A 15,838-nucleotide genomic window follows, 5' to 3' on the forward strand; every position below is an offset into this window, starting at 1 on the left:
TGCCTCAGCCAGGAAAGAATAACATTTTGGGAAAAAGACCTGTAGATGAATAGATTGTCAGAATTTCACATGAAGCAATCATGAACAGGTATTTTGGGTGAGGCCTGTCTTGTGAAAGATGCTGTGGTGGGGAGGGGCTGTCAGGAGCGCCTGAATCTCCCCTGTTCTCTTGAATTAGGTAATAGTCACCAGGAAGGCCATCTTCATGGACAGATGGTGGAGGGACCAAATAGCCGTGGGCTCAAAGGGAGATCCTGTCACATCAATTGGCACTTGGTTGAAATTCCATGGAAGATGGGGTTCTATGATTGGTAGAAAGGCATGGGTAAGACCTTGGAGAAATTTCCTCCTGATAGAATGAGAGGATACCATGTGGCCCTGCACCAGGGTATGGCTTAATGAGATTGCAGCCACGTTAACCTTAATTGAGCTGAGACCATCCTGACTGAGTAAGAGCCCAAAATATTGGGGATTGTCCCTTGCAGCGAAGCACAGTGTTGTCATTTGGACCAAATAGAGAATTCTTTCTAGTTGGCTTGGCAAGTTCATCTCATTGAGGGCTTTCTGTTGTGACACAGGATGTTCAGGACCACCACAGAGCAGTCTTTTGCGGTAGCTGTCAGCCAGCCAATATCCAAGCTGTCAGGTATAGGAACTCTGGGGCTGGATGAAGGACCTGACCATTGCTTGAGACAGAAGGATGAACTTTTGAATGGACAATCTCAGTAGATCAGAGTACCAGAACTGCCTGGCCCAAGCTGGGGCTATTAGGATGATAGTCCCTGCATCTTGCCTTAGCTTTCTCAATACCCCAGGGAGTACAAGTGTTGATGGGAAGGCCTACCTCGGACCTGGACTCTGAGGAATGAGAAAGGCATGCATGAGGCATCTGTTCTTGCCTCCTTGGGAGCAGAATCTCTGACACTTGTTGTTGTGGCGCATCATGAACAGATCTATTGTTGGATATCCCCATCAGAGGAGGATGATGATGAGGACTTGAGGGACCACTCGTGACTCTGGGAGATCCCTGCTGAGCTCATGCACTATAGTGGGCTGAAGGCCAGAGAGATGGAGAGTTGTCAGAGTGACGTGTTCCAGTTCCTCACACATGGCCTCCTGGCACAAAGAGAACAATTGTGCTCCTCCTTGCCTGTCAATGTAATGTATTGCCATGGTGTTGTCTGAAGTTCCTGCCTGATAATGCCTCAAAAGAGGGGTAGGGATGCCTTGGATGCCAGCAAAAATGTTCTAAGTTCAAAGACATGGAAATGAAGGGAGGCCTTGGGGGCTGACCACTTATCTCAAATTTTTAGGTGACCCACGTGGGTTACTTACCATGGGGTGGAGGCATACATAACTAGTTTTCGATGGAAGAAACATGGAGAACAGAACTTGTTGCATCTGATTACAAGGGAGACCCTCTTGTCCATGTTGTCTCAGATAAACTGATTTCAGATAACTGATCTTTGTCTCAGATAAACTTTGCAGCAGTGAAAGGTAAAGTTTGGCAAGCTGTGTGATGTGTATATATGTGCCAGCACTTGACCTGGAACCTTCAAACAGGTTCTCACCTGTGTGATAGGCTGCCCTTGAAACTGTCATGTGATGTCTATCATAATGTGGCCCCTCTGAGACAGGTATGCTCCCAACAATTTGATGCTGTGTGTTTGGTGTCAATGTGGATTTGATGCTTTGCTTTTGGCGTCATTGTTGATTTGTCCTTGTTGACCCTGTATGCCAAAAAGATCTAGCCTTTGGGTCTTTTTACCTGGAAGTGGATCTTTCCTGTTGCCTGGGATCCCTGGGTGGAATGCTAGAAGAAGTTCATGTAATCCTTAGCCAGCACCTGATATCTCCTGTCTGCATATGTGAAGGTCCTAGAGATGGATACGGGGTGTGCCATATGAGTTTTGCGGGTTCCAAAAGCCCTTTGTCAATAGGAAAGGCTGTCCTACCAGATAATGAGAGTTGGAGGATATCCAGTTGTTTGTTTTTTTTCTTGAATTATCTTGAGAGGCGTACCCAAAGTCTCCTCAAGAGATCTTAAAATGCCTTAATTCATCCGAGAAGGCAGTGGAAGAAAAGTTAGTTGTCTCCTTTGGTGATGAGGACGAGATGGCCAGTAGTCAGAGGAGAGATTATCTCTGCTAGGCTCTTATTCTTCCTCCATATGTTGTTGACACATTAGGGTTGATACTAGAGCCGGCTGTAGTACCTGTTTTGGAGAAGGCTGCCTTGGTCTGGAGACAGCAGAAGAAGCTGGTTTCTTGACATAGGGACTGATACCTCAAGGTGACATGGGACCAAGACAAGTAGGAATACTGTGGGAAAGGAGGGCACACTAGCTTGACAGTTCCCTTCTGGAACCTGTGGACTCATGGGTGTGTCTCAGGGATTCCATCTTCTATTGTCTGTGTCCAGGGAGTTATTCATGGTAGACATAAATCTTATTCCAGGGAAGATGATCTGCGGTGTTCCCCAAAGGAGGCCAAAAAGGTGAAGTCATCTTCCATAGACAGGGCATCCCCTGTCAAGTCTATGCCCACCACCATCACATTGAAAGAGGGACCCATTATATTTATTGCCTCCCTCAGTCTGTCCACGATTAGAGACTCTGATACTGGCCCCATCACGAAGTCTGCAGCCACTAAGAAGTGCGGTGGTGTGAGTAAAGCTTTTGGTACTGAAGAGTTGGTCAGTGCCAAATGAGCAACTGGCATCACTGAGGTCACTGCCAATGAGCCTGGTTTGGGTTTCCTCAGCACTGCAGTCATCATCCTGAAGTCATCTGTGGCTGGCGTACGTGCGTCAGTCCCCTAAGCAGTACTGGAATTAGTGTAGTGCTTACGGTGAGAAGCGATCTGTGTGGGTTTCACCATGGAGTTCAGCAAGGCCAGCTTTGTGGCTCTGAGAAGGCACCTAAGGGAAGGGTTTCTTGGGACCTTCTGCTGAGCAGAGCAGAACAGCAAGGTTTCTGGTAGTCCCTTGAGGTTGGGATGGTGTCGTGGCTCACCAGGGCACTGGAGGAGTGTAAGTGACCTGAAGGTGGTGATCTCTCCAGTTGTTTCACAGGGTCAGTTGAAGCTTGTACAGACCTCTCCGGAAGATGAAGCTTCAGTCACCCTTCTGTCTCTCAAAGTGTGCTTGGAAAATGTCCTGCACGTGGCCATCTCCTAGGCAGAGAAGGCATCTCAGGTGGCCGTCATTGATGGGCATTGTGGTATCACACAATGAGCAGATCTTAAATTCTGGAGACTTGCTTTTGGCCATTTTAGGCTGTGTATAGGAGGAGGAAGGAGATTATCTTGGGCCTTGTACATGGGGTTGTGGAGGCAAGAACCATTAATCTTATTAAAATGACAATAGAGAAGTCTTAGTTTTTCAATCCATCCTTTTTTCTTAATGATCTAAGAACTATAATGACTAGAATAACAACAGGTCTACAGATCTAAGTGATGGAGCTGCCAGGTTCTGTGTCTCAGCCACAGGTGGTAAAAAGGAACTGAAATGCAGTTGAGGCCACCTCACCTCTGACACCCTCATTACGAGGGCTCCCAAGGCACAGGTGTGGTCCCAGTGCATGCTGCTATTTCAAAAGAATCTGCTCTGGCACGTATGGGCCATATACGCACCAATGGTGGAATCTGTGCGGACAGTCACTCAAACAAAATGTTCTGGCAGTTCAAGTCTTCCCCAATGTTGATGCTAAATCACGCTCCTACTGATAAGTACGTAAATTAAGGAGCACTTTAAATGCTTCAGGGCTAATTTCACACACAAGAAAAAGTGGAGACATTTTTTCAGATACCTTGTCTAGAAGCAGTGAATGTATGAGGCTTAGCAGATTATGCGTTTTTGAAAATAGTTTTATGTTCAACAAGACGATAGAGCCAGCAGCAACCACAGTGCAGGCAGATACACTTGGCGATCTGTTTTGTTTTTGTTTTTTGGGGTTTTTTTTTGCTTGCTCTCAAATTGGTAAACAGCAGTGGACACACCAAATGATACTCGAGCAAAGCACTGCAATAAACATTCCTGATTTTTTGATTGGTCCCTAGTTTTGGACTGTCTTAATCTATGTAAACAATATAATTTTGTATCTATAATTTTAAAGATCTCTGTTGCATCACATTAAAGCCTCAGTTCCTCCTAACTTAGCCTCTTGAGACCTTTGTTGCCCTACACTGCACATTCTCAAGGGCAATATAATTTTCCTGTGCTAAGGTTACTAATACAGATCACAGGATTCCAGGTAACTAGCTTCAGTACAAAGCAAAGATTTCATTTATTCTTCAGAGGCCAAGCCCTGGCACAAAGGTTAAGTAAGCAGATTGTGGCAGGGGATCTTCACAGGGACCATGAAGAACTAATCTTCCCTCCCAGGATGTGACGCATTAGTGCACCCTCTCCCCAAACGCTGCAGCTCACGGGCTCTAGTCACAAGTGGGGTTTGCCCCATGGAGCCACATCTAGACAGAAATAACTACAGCTAAAGAAAGTAATACACAGGATTTGATATAAAAGAAAACAGATCTCCTTCCTGTCTGAAGAGGAAGATAAGAAACATCCACCTCAGTAAATGTAGGTGCAGAATATGGATTTTGTCAATGGTTACTGTTTGTTGTAGTAGTGTTCTGTTGTAAGGTTGAGGGAAAAAAAGGAGAGAATGTGAGATTTGCTGTCACTTGCAGGGACATATTTGTAATCACATTTGTTTACAAAATAGGACGTGTACATCAGAGCAGGCACTGACTTGACAGGATAAAGCGTCACAGATTTGCACTGTGCATAGTGCCCTCATGTGGATTTTAGTGTATAGTTACATTTGCAGATTCATTAAATTTTATATGATAATTATATGACAGATGTGGTAGCTGCATTAAGACTCCGGCAAGAACTGTCCAGTACAATCCCATGTGTTAACCCAGACGGAACTCCAGCATCCTCATCAAACCCAAAATACTGTATTTGTGATTTGACCTGAATTGAGACAGAGCTCAGTAAAATTCATCTTAAAAATGAATTTTATGTTGGCAAAAGGTGGCAGAGAGGAGTGTGCTGCAATTTTTCGGTTCTCTGAGAACTTGTTTCCATGGTGCTTTATCCCCCACCTGTAGGGATGTAAATTGTAGTCCACACTCACATGCCATACACTAACTGCATGACATGCACTAAAAGTTCTCTAATGTGTGTTAATGTAATCCCATTTCAAACCGTAGTTAATGTGCACTAGGGAACTTTTAATGCATGTCAGCAGGGTTCAAATGGACCAGTTAGTGCACTACATGTTAATGTGGACTAAATTTTACACCACTCTGTTGCAGACTGAAGCACTGTGTACGCAAGCCCGAACACTACCGAAAACACCACCACAAACTGCAGCTGTGCCTCTGGAATGTGAACAACTGACCACTAAAAACTGTACTGAATCCCCCAAGTCTTTTCTCACAGGCTACTTACCAGGAGAGAATAACAGCTTGTGGTCAGTGGAATGGATTCCTACCCCACACACAGGTGAAACACTGTACATTCCAGTGCCAATAGTCTGAAGGTTACAGTCCCTTCCCTCTGCCCTGCAAACCCATTTCTTTACTGATAGTGTTGTTGTCCAGGATGAGTGGATATTTAAACAGGGAATGTAAGCTAAAGAATGTGCGTGTGTTTAAATATAAAAGGCAAAGAGGAAACCACAAAACGTACTGGTGGCTACTGATGATATACATCAGAAGCTATCTACATATTCCACTTGGGGGATTTCACTGGCACAAGTTAAAAAATGCCACAAACAGCTGCAAAAAACTGAAACACTTTCGGCATGGTAAAACCACGTTAGTAACAATGTACTGTCTCAATGCAAATCTTCCTGTGAGCCAGATGGTGAGGCAGCAGCAGCGAAAAAGATGGGTGGAAACTTCTCAGAATGAGGTTTTGGGTCTCTGGCCTTGCTACATCTTCTAATGTTGCAGTACATTCAAAGGGCCTGATTCTGATCTGGGGTAGAAGACTTTTATCCCAGTGTAACTCCACTTTCTTCAGTAAAGTTACTGCACTTTTTACTGGTGTAAATGAGATGTCTGGACCTCTGAATGCTAGAATGCATTATTTGCAATACTAGTCTGCAATGAAAAACAATTTGTACAGTCATTTCTTATGTGAGTTGAGGTTACTTGTTCATAATGACGGGACTAATAATCAGATCAGTGGCGAATGGTAAATTAATTTTTTTATTAATAGTAAATGGGACTGGTACATGAAATTACTTTCTGACAAACACAGTGTAGGAAGGTGTCCAGTTTACTAACTAAGGGAACTCCGAGAGGAGGCTGTATAGGCGATGTCTTACAGTAAGTGAACACACTGTTAGAAAAGTTAGAACAATGATTGTGTCTAATGGACCATTGTTTCAGTAATCAGTATTCGTGTATCAGTTTTGACGTGAGATCACGTTTGACACAAAACATCATTAAATATCAAGGATTATTGAAATCAGAAAATTTACAAAAGAAAGAAAAAATAGCTATGGCTAATCATCAGTTTAAAAGTACATTTCCTTATCTCGCTCGCTTAAAATCATCTTGTTTCTGTTTCGTCTTAAAGCCAGCTGTGGTACAGCAATGCAATTGGATGCTGTAATATAAAACTCCAATAGCACAACTGTTCCTCTGAAAGCATTTGTTATCCACTCTCACTGGAATGTTGCCAAGCAAATAATCTAAAATTACGCTTAAAACTGATCATTTAACAACAAATATTACATGAACCCTTTTTTAATCTAACAAACTCCCTATACCCAGATAACTAATTTATTCCAAGGAATCTCTAGCACTATCATCAGCTGGAACACAGCTGTGTTGGAGGCTTTGATCTGATCTGATGGTAGGATATCTTCTCTTCCAGCTTCATTAAGATGCAAATAGGGGGTTTCCCTGCAGCTGGATCAGATGAAATAGGTAGGCACTGGATTTTTCCATTACCCATTTGAAAGCCCACGCATTTGTTGTTTCTGCAAAGTCTCTTAACAAATAAAACCTATGAGCAGTTAAAGTTTTGCTTTAGTAGGTTATCAGATGGAATGGCAAGAAACTGTTATCATAAAAGTCTAGAGAAAAGAAGCGCTCATGCCCAGCATTACTTTAGATTACACGGTGGTGTTGAAAATGAAGAAGGAAATTGAACTGGAACTGAAACTAAAGCACTGCCAACATGTATACATTTTCTGATCATTTCATCTAATTAAGTTATTAGCACAGAATCCTGAGCTACAATAATGCCACAGCATGTCAGGCTACTGCCTCCAAAGTTAAGGAACACGATCCAAGAATAGCACAGAGAACATACCATCTAGAGGAAGATTCTGAAGACATTCCAGGGATTTTCTCCACTGGTGGTAGCACTGACCAGACTACACAGATTTCCCAGACATTGGTAGCATTCAAACATCCATTTTAGACAAGCCAAAATGATCAAGAGTTCAACATGAAGTGCCATAATTCATGACGGAAATTCTTAAACTAATTTTTTTTGCAAAATAGGCAGATTTTCTTCTGACATTCAATATGAACTGTGATCTGGACATCTGACACCTGTAAAATGACCAAGTTCCATCAGTGCCTATTTAAAGAAAAATGAACATTTTAACTAGTGCTTGCCTATCCTTGAAGTATCACTCCCTGAAATACAATTTTTTCCCCTGTAATATTTCTATTCTTTTCTTTAAAAAAACCTGTTTCATTCTCTTCAGAACAAAACTGCAAGTGGCTGACTGGCTCTGGCCAACTTTTCTATTTGTGTCATTGATATGCAAACCAGCCATCTGGTTTACTCTGTATGTCATGTAAATATGTGTATCTTATTTTTCTCCCTATATATTCAGGAGCTTGCCATAACTTCGTAGGATTCGGTCTGACTATTCTTTGTAAGGATATTGTCCCAATCTAAGCTATTGTACTTGTCTCTCTTTTGGGCCTTGAATCAAGAAAGCATCTCTGTTCCAGACAGCACTTAAGCAAGTGGTTAAAGTTAAGCACATGCTTAAATCCCACTGAAGCAGATGGAAGTTCAGCACATGCTTAAAGTTCAACACATGTTCCTCAGGTGTTTTCCTGAATTGAAACCCTTCAAGCCTTGATATTTGTTTTGAGTATAGTGCCAACCATACTGTCAACTCTTGCTAATCCGTACTATAATTGTTTATTAATCATTGCCTCCACAGGTGTAACCTCGAATTAGCACTAATTGGCTTTCTTTATATTCTCTTCAAGAGCAATGTCTAGTGTCAAATTCTCCTTTGTGTGACAGCACTGCAAGTTCACTGACAACAATGCAGTTACACCAGTGTAAATCAGACAAAAATATAGCTCCCTATATCTAATCAGTTTCCATTACGTTCCTGACTAATTCCTGAAGTACATGATCACTACCATGTGGACCTTCTCTTCTATGCAAAACATTCAGTTTCACCCATCTGTGTAAACTAAACAGCTATCACTATAGTTTTCACCAGCAGACTGGTGGTGTTCAATGGGAATATATGGTAGTTCTGATATTCAAACAGCTTTCCTCCGACCCTGTATTTGTCTGATTCAGCTTTCACTGCTACAATAAGAAGTAGTAGCAAGAGGCTGGCAGTGCATAGACCGTGGACAAAAAATTCATTCTTAAGGAAAAGTGCCTCTCTGTGATAAATTATTTGATCTGTTGGAGCTGTTACTGCAGTGCAAGGATACTGTTGTCAATTCCTGTCCTTATACATGTTTTGCCATAACTTTCCCACACTATAATAGCTTCTTTCCTAAAGGTGTTCTTTTAAAACCTTGAGTGGGTATTAAGATTGAGTAGAAAGTCTCCATTCCTCTTACTTGGTTTATATGCACAGAAGAAATCTTATATGATCTGAGTCCTGAGCATACATTATAACCTGTCAGTCATTTAAAGACTCTGTTTTAAGAGGTAAATTCAGTTTTATTTTATATCACTTCAGTGATATTTATGACTATTTTTAATATGGGATTCTGTTCCCAAATTCACTGCTGATGTAACTGGTTTAACTCTAGAGACTAGAAATGTACTCCTCTGGACAACACATTTTATGTTTAATCTAAAAATTAATGCAATCATAATATTTTTCTTGACACGTGAATAGAAAATTTTCCTGTTTTATATTTACTAGCAAAAGAAATTTGCAGCTGATCAGTTGTATTCATAGAATCATAGAATCATAGAATATCAGGGTTGGAAGGGACCCCAGAAGGTCATCTAGTCCAACCCCCTGCTCAAAGCAGGACCAATTCCCAGTTAAATCATCCCAGCCAGGGCTTTGTCAAGCCTGACCTTAAAAACCTCTAAGGAAGGAGATTCTACCACCTCCCTAGGTAACGCATTCCAGTGTTTCACCACCCTCTTAGTGAAAAAGTTTTTCCTAATATCCAATCTAAACCTCCCCCACTGCAACTTGAGACCATTACTCCTCGTTCTGTCATCTGCTACCATTGAGAACAGTCTAGAGCCATCCTCTTTGGAACCCCCTTTCAGGTAGTTGAAAGCAGCTATCAAATCCCCCCTCATTCTTCTCTTCTGCAGGCTAAACAATCCCAGCTCCCTCAGCCTCTCCTCATAACTCATGTGTTCCAGTCCCCTAATCATTTTTGTTGCCCTTCGCTGGACTCTCTCCAATGTATCCACATCCTTCTTGAAGTGTGGGGCCCAAAACTGGACACAGTACTCCAGATGAGGCCTCACCAAAGTCGAATAGAGGGGAACGATCACGTCCCTCGATCTGCTCACTATGCCCCTACTTATACATCCCAAAATGCCATTGGCCTTCTTGGCAACAAGGGCACACTGCTGACTCATATCCAGCTTCTCGTCCACTGTCACCCCTAGGTCCTTTTCTGCAGAACTGCTGCCTAGCCATTCGGTCCCTAGTCTGTAGCTGTGCATTGGGTTCTTCCGTCCTAAGTGCAGGACCCTGCACTTATCCTTATTGAACCTCATCAGATTCCTTTTGGCCCAATCTTCCAATTGGTCTAGGTCCTTCTGTATCCTATCCCTCCCCTCCAGCGTATCTACCACTCCTCCCAGTTTAGTATCATCCGCAAATTTGCTGAGAGTGCAATCCACACCATCCTCCAGATCATTTATGAAGATATTGAATAAAACCGGCCCCAGGACTGACCCTTGGGGCACTCCACTTGATACCGGCTGCCAACTAGACATGGAGCCATTGATCACTACCCGTTGAGCCCGACAATTTAGCCAGCTTTCTACCCACCTTATAGTGCATTCATCCAGCCCATACTTCCTTAACTTGCTGACAAGAATACTATGGGATTACTATACTATACTATTATTCCTATTGTATAATTCAGGGAAAGGCATCACTGCAGAATGGCAGGGTTGTACTGTATCTGGTGAGCACCCCGGATTACCTGATCCTCCCACATTCACCCTATGGTGCAATTGCATTTTTAAAAACCAAACCCTAATAACTACCACATTCTTAGTGTCATTGTGACCTTCAAGTTTAATTTTTATTAAAACAAAATAAGTTAAGAATATAAAGGAACAGAATTTTTTTTAAAAAATATACAAATAAGTCAGTTGTATCATTCTTATCAACATTCAACAAACAAATAGTATTTCAGGTACTATATATTGCATATTCAACAAAAATATGCAATTACAATATGCAACTTACATGGCCAGCCAGTCCCCCAGTGTTCATACCTTTCATGCTACTTAACTTCCCAAAACAGGGATTTCATACCCATATTTGCTAGTCTTTAGTATAAACCTTCCCATCTTAATACACTATTTGGCCTTCTCATGTCCCTGTTCCATACATGGAAATCCCATTGAAATTAAGAGCAGTTTTGCATAAAGTTTATTTACAGAATAGGGCTCCACTATCCACTTAGTCTCTGACCTATAAGCTTATAAAGGCATAATTCTGATTTCATTTACACTCCTGAAAATCAGAAACTAACTCTTCTAAAGTGTATGGAGTTAATGCTAGTGTTATAAAACCAGCATATAAGAAGTGAGATCAGAATAAGGTCCCAGGGTTTCACAGAAGTAAAAGGGGAAGATAGCTAATGTTCATTTTTAGTAAAGCAATACATCCATTCTTCCATGCAATCATGTTCCCAAATCCTGTAGGAACCCTACTGAAATCTCTCTGATTTTGGAAATGAATATGGTAGTATTTTTATAAGGAACAAATAAAGACTTTGTAGGTTATTCTTTATTCTGTGTGCTTTACTGCTGACAAAGAAAAAATCCTGCTAACCCCATTAACCTTTTTCAACACAAGGGCACTAGTATTTATAATTAGAAATCAGTATAGCACTCTGATCATGATATCAATTTACCTAACAGTAAAAATATATACCAACATAATTTGATGCTAAATAAAAAGCTCTCTGCAGGGCAAATTGGAACTATGGTCACATTCATAATGCATATGAGTGTAAAGGGATGACGTAGAGCTTAGCATTTGGTTCCATTTGTGTGTATCCACAGAAGGGTTGCCATTCTGGCACTTTTCATTCACTTCTTACAATATGCATATGTTTCTCTGACATACATAGATAGTACACTAGACCTATTTATGACTAGGACCCATACAGCCTCACTTGTGCATGATTGCATGATTATTCTTTCCTTAAAGTACATGCAATTATGACTATCACATGAAAGTTAATCCATAAAATCCTGTATATGAGTCCAAATCATACAAAAACCTCATAGCAAAGGTAAGTATAAAATTTGACTCTAGTACAGCAGTGCAATGATTTCAAACTTTCTCTGTCAGTTTAAACTAGCTTTCTAGTGAATGGTAAGTGTATCTGGTATTTTACTGACTGGAGATGTTTTCATGTAAACAAAGTAAATGTTGGGTTTCAAAGCAGAAGTTGATTTACATTTGGGCTAAACTTCAGAACAAAATAAAACAAAACAGTGTAACTTGCTTTTAGAGCACAATCCGAAAATCTGATCAGAGAAAATCTCTGTGTTAAAAATCTCATTACAAAGAAACATTGACATTACCTATTTACACCCCAATTCCTCAAAGTAGAGCTAAAGAATAAAATATTTCAGTAGATCTCAGCAGAAAAGGCACAAAACACAAAGCAGGGCATGCTTGTGTCATTTTGTCACAAAGAAGCATTGACCATTGTACAACATGGAAAAAGTCAGTATTTGTGTGACATCTCTCAATATCATAGATACATGGGGGATATATCTTCCTCCCAATGTACATACATAACTTCCAGCAAAGCTGGAAATAATTACTAAAAAGGGTAGCACAGGGATGAAAATATACCCAATGGTTTGTTACAATCTACACCTCAACTTATGCATTAAGGTGGCTGATAGCTGTTTTATCATTATTGGTAAACAAATACACTGCAGTGTCTTTATAATACAGTCTCTGTGAACTGGGGATTGTGGGTGTTATGTGGGATTGATGAGGTTTAGTGGAGTTGGGAACCACCTTGTGCATTTAAATATATAATTTAACTGCTTCCTTGCTCCATACAAAAGCATTAAAATATGTAAAAGAAGCCTGAGTCCTTGCAAAGAAGAACGGTTGTTCTTAGAAGAGAACTTTGCCTATACTGTGCAGGAATGGCTATTCTGATGTTAAGGTGCTTCAAAAAGTCAGATCAATGATCTACAATTTCCAAGGCATTTCTCTCTATAATGCACCGTCATACATCCATCTGCTGTGGCAGTGTCCTGTTTGCTATATTTCTATAACTAGCCTGTCTTCATCATCACTGCTTGTGTCAGCGTATTCCACTCGGGTTTGTTTCCTTATCATCTCTAACCCTCTTGTTTTGTACGTTTTGGAAGGTGTTTCAGAGCTAGCTGTGGACTCTGTGGGACTGAAGGGAAATGAGGGCTCTTTAAAAGTATTAGTGCCAGTTTCATTAAGTGTTCCATGGCCATCTGATTGTAAGCAGGCTCCGTTCTTGTCCACGCATCCATGAGGACTGGTATCAGAAGAGTTTATCCCCTGTATATTAGCTGTGCTAGGTAAGCTAGTACTTGCGATTGATGTCTCAGGAAGGGTGTTTACCTTTGATCCCAATGAAGCTGAACACACAGTTTTGGAACTAGGATTAAGTTTGTCCTTCAGAGCTGAGTAAGAATTTCCTTCCATTGGATGTTCCTCCTTTCCTGAGGTCTGGATCAATGGGTATAATGCAGTAAAAGTTTGACCTTGTGACTCTACATTGAGTATATTTTTGTGGTTAGCTTCTGGACATAAGAAAAAAGGAGCAGTAACCTCTGAACCCATACTCACATGCTGGCAGCATGTGCCAGTGCCTACAAAATCAAAAGGAAAAGACCAAAGAGAGGACTCCACAGGGTCAGAATGAGCATTTGGCTGTGACTCCACTGGAAATGATTTCTGAAGCATGAGAGGTTGAGCCATTAAACAGCAGATGTTCAGATCATTGTTTGTTTCTCGCATGGCTGCTTTAGCTGGTGATGAACACGAGCATGTTACCATAGGTAATCCTGGAGTTGCATTAAAGTTCTGAAGAAAGAAATTGCCTCTTGAGTGTTTCTCAGTTGGTCTAGTAACATCCTGCAGCAGATGTGGGCAGGGGGGGAAGGATCGGGAAGGAAATGAATTTCAATTTACATTAAAATTTTCAATCCAAAGCAATTTCATCCTTTGTAAAGAGAATGAAATAACAATTATGTTGACTATATCCACATGACTATAAGACTGTTTATATTGGGTGTAACTCTGTTGAGATCAACTGAGTTATACAGGCATAAATGTGGTCCTTCATCTCTACAATTGTGATTATATTTGCTTTCCTTTTTGTCATAACTACAAGACAAAGTATTCATCCCTCCAGTGATTGCTAATTTCTAATAAATGAGGTAAATTACTTGTGCATTTCTCCACTATTGGTTAGTTGTTGAAGGTTTTTTTGTTGGTTGTTGGTGTGTCTGTGTGTATTTTGTTTTTTGCTTTTTAGCTAGGTGATAGCTTATGGCTGAAATAGGGGGTTGCTGACTAACTGCATGGTTACATGGTGTCCGGTTGATTTTCTTTATGTTGAAATACTATGTACACATTGCAAGGGAGTGTGTATAACTGAAGCATTAAGGAGCTAAAAACACAGGGTTTATTATGTTGTTTGTGAGCAGTATAGAAATACCAAGGTGGGTGTGCATCTACAGCAAAGTTGGTTTGTTGAGGAGCATCTGAAGAGTTAGATTCCTAAATATGAGAATTAATTTTCATAAAAATGTAATTTTACAATAGTAATTTATACTAATATATTCAAAACTCATATAGTAGCTGTGACAGTGAGAGAAATGCCATTTCAAGTTATGTTATTTTCATTGCAAAAACATTCTAAATTCAGTGATTTTGAATGTTTTTGCAGCCATGTTACCTTACCATCTTTGCAGCATTTGTAAAAACACAAAATCTGAGAAGCAAATAAATGGGAAAAAATTAAACTGCAGAGCTTTCAAATAACAATAGGGTGAAATTGAAGTTTTCTAAAATCAGTGTCGTCATCTGTGTATTTAACAAAGAATTACAGGTAAAACACCTACTTTTCCATCCAGTTTGCCTTTTTGCCTGAATTTGCTTGGATGCCCAGCTGGTGAAAATATTCCTGAGTTATTTTTGTGATTCCTGTCTTCTTTCTTATGAATATTCCCTTTGGACACTGGCTTGTCTGAGGTGGGGCAAGATAGCTCCTCCTGCTGGGGGAGATAGTTATCTGTTGGGAAAGAGATGATTTAGAGAGATTTTTAAGGTTAGATACAGTGCTCAATGAGTTTTCCATAAACCTTTTTTTTTCTTTTTTTTATATCTATGGACAGATTTTGACTTCTTAAATTGTTGTATCGAATTAATTCTGAACATGATTTATCCTAATGTACTTTCACCTCTGGATTCCTTGCAAACTGTTAGCAGCTGTGTTGAGTAGTTGCTATTTGTAATCTGCTATTCAAGCTGAGTGACTTTTCATGAATATTCCTGAGTGAATCTTCTTCAGCCCTTCTTTTCAATTAAAAATTCTTGTGAGCAAAATTTTGCATGTACATATCTTCATGGGAAGCAACTTAAAGATCTCGTGAATACCAGTGAAGCAAATTTTGAAGTTTTGATTCCAATAAAAGATCTTAAATACTTTTTTCTTCAGAATTTGCTTACCTTTCTATCCTTCATGTATCTTTATACAAAAATTTAAATGATAGAGGCCGGGGGGTGAGGTAGTGGGGGAGAAGGGTAGAAGGAGATGTGTTAATAAGAACAAGGGAGTAGGAAAAGAAGTTAGGGAAGAAATGTTAATGAGATACAAAACTGCAAGCCAAGGGAATGGCCAGAAAGTATCTGAACTTCAAATTTCAGAATGGAAAAGGGACCGAACTGGAAGGACCTACTACAGTTAAGTTGCTTTGCCACATTGCAGTGGCAAGTAGTAATTGCAGTGTTGTTGTACCCCTGTTGGTCGCAGGCTATAAAACAGACAAGCTGGGTGAGTGAGGTAATATCTTTGATTGGACCAGCTTCTGTTGGTGAAAGAGACAGGATTTTGAGCTTACACAGAGCTCTTCCTCAGGGAGTACTGGCAGAATCCATCATAAGAAACAGCCAGCTCTTGTATATTGCAACTATACCAGCTCATATCTCCCAGGTTACTAGCATTAAGTAGCTAACTAATTAGATAAATTAGATAAATGGAGAGGATCAGGGTGAGATACAAATAGTCAAAAAAGACAGCAAATGATTCTTCTGTTGATTGGAATTATATGATAATTCGCCTTTTATTGCACTGCACACTGCTGCTAC

At 40.5% G+C, this 15,838-nt stretch overlaps 1 protein-coding gene and 1 long non-coding RNA gene across 3 annotated transcripts in view; one reads left to right on the forward strand and one right to left on the reverse strand.

Moving 5' to 3' along the window:
* The first annotated feature begins 4,433 nt into the window (after positions 1 to 4,433).
* LOC140896978 (uncharacterized) overlaps positions 4,434 to 15,838 on the forward strand; it is a 58,356-nt gene continuing 46,951 nt past the window's right edge. The window contains exon 1 of the long non-coding RNA XR_012154655.1: positions 4,434 to 4,581. This is a non-coding gene — a long non-coding RNA (uncharacterized lncRNA). The remainder of the gene's footprint in view (positions 4,582 to 15,838) is intronic.
* Positions 12,368 to 15,838, reverse strand: part of ZNF831 (zinc finger protein 831) — a 31,701-nt gene continuing 28,230 nt past the window's right edge. For both annotated transcript variants that reach the window (XM_073309206.1, XM_073309208.1), the window contains exons 5-6: positions 14,593 to 14,762; positions 12,368 to 13,600 (exon numbers count right to left, since the gene is read on the reverse strand). In XM_073309206.1, the coding sequence (XP_073165307.1) occupies positions 12,749 to 13,600; positions 14,593 to 14,762 (1,022 nt within the window). In that variant the 3' untranslated portion in view covers positions 12,368 to 12,748. The remainder of the gene's footprint in view (positions 13,601 to 14,592; positions 14,763 to 15,838) is intronic.

This window comes from Lepidochelys kempii, chromosome 13 (assembly GCF_965140265.1).
Source record: "Lepidochelys kempii isolate rLepKem1 chromosome 13, rLepKem1.hap2, whole genome shotgun sequence".
NCBI lineage: Eukaryota > Metazoa > Chordata > Testudines > Cheloniidae > Lepidochelys > Lepidochelys kempii.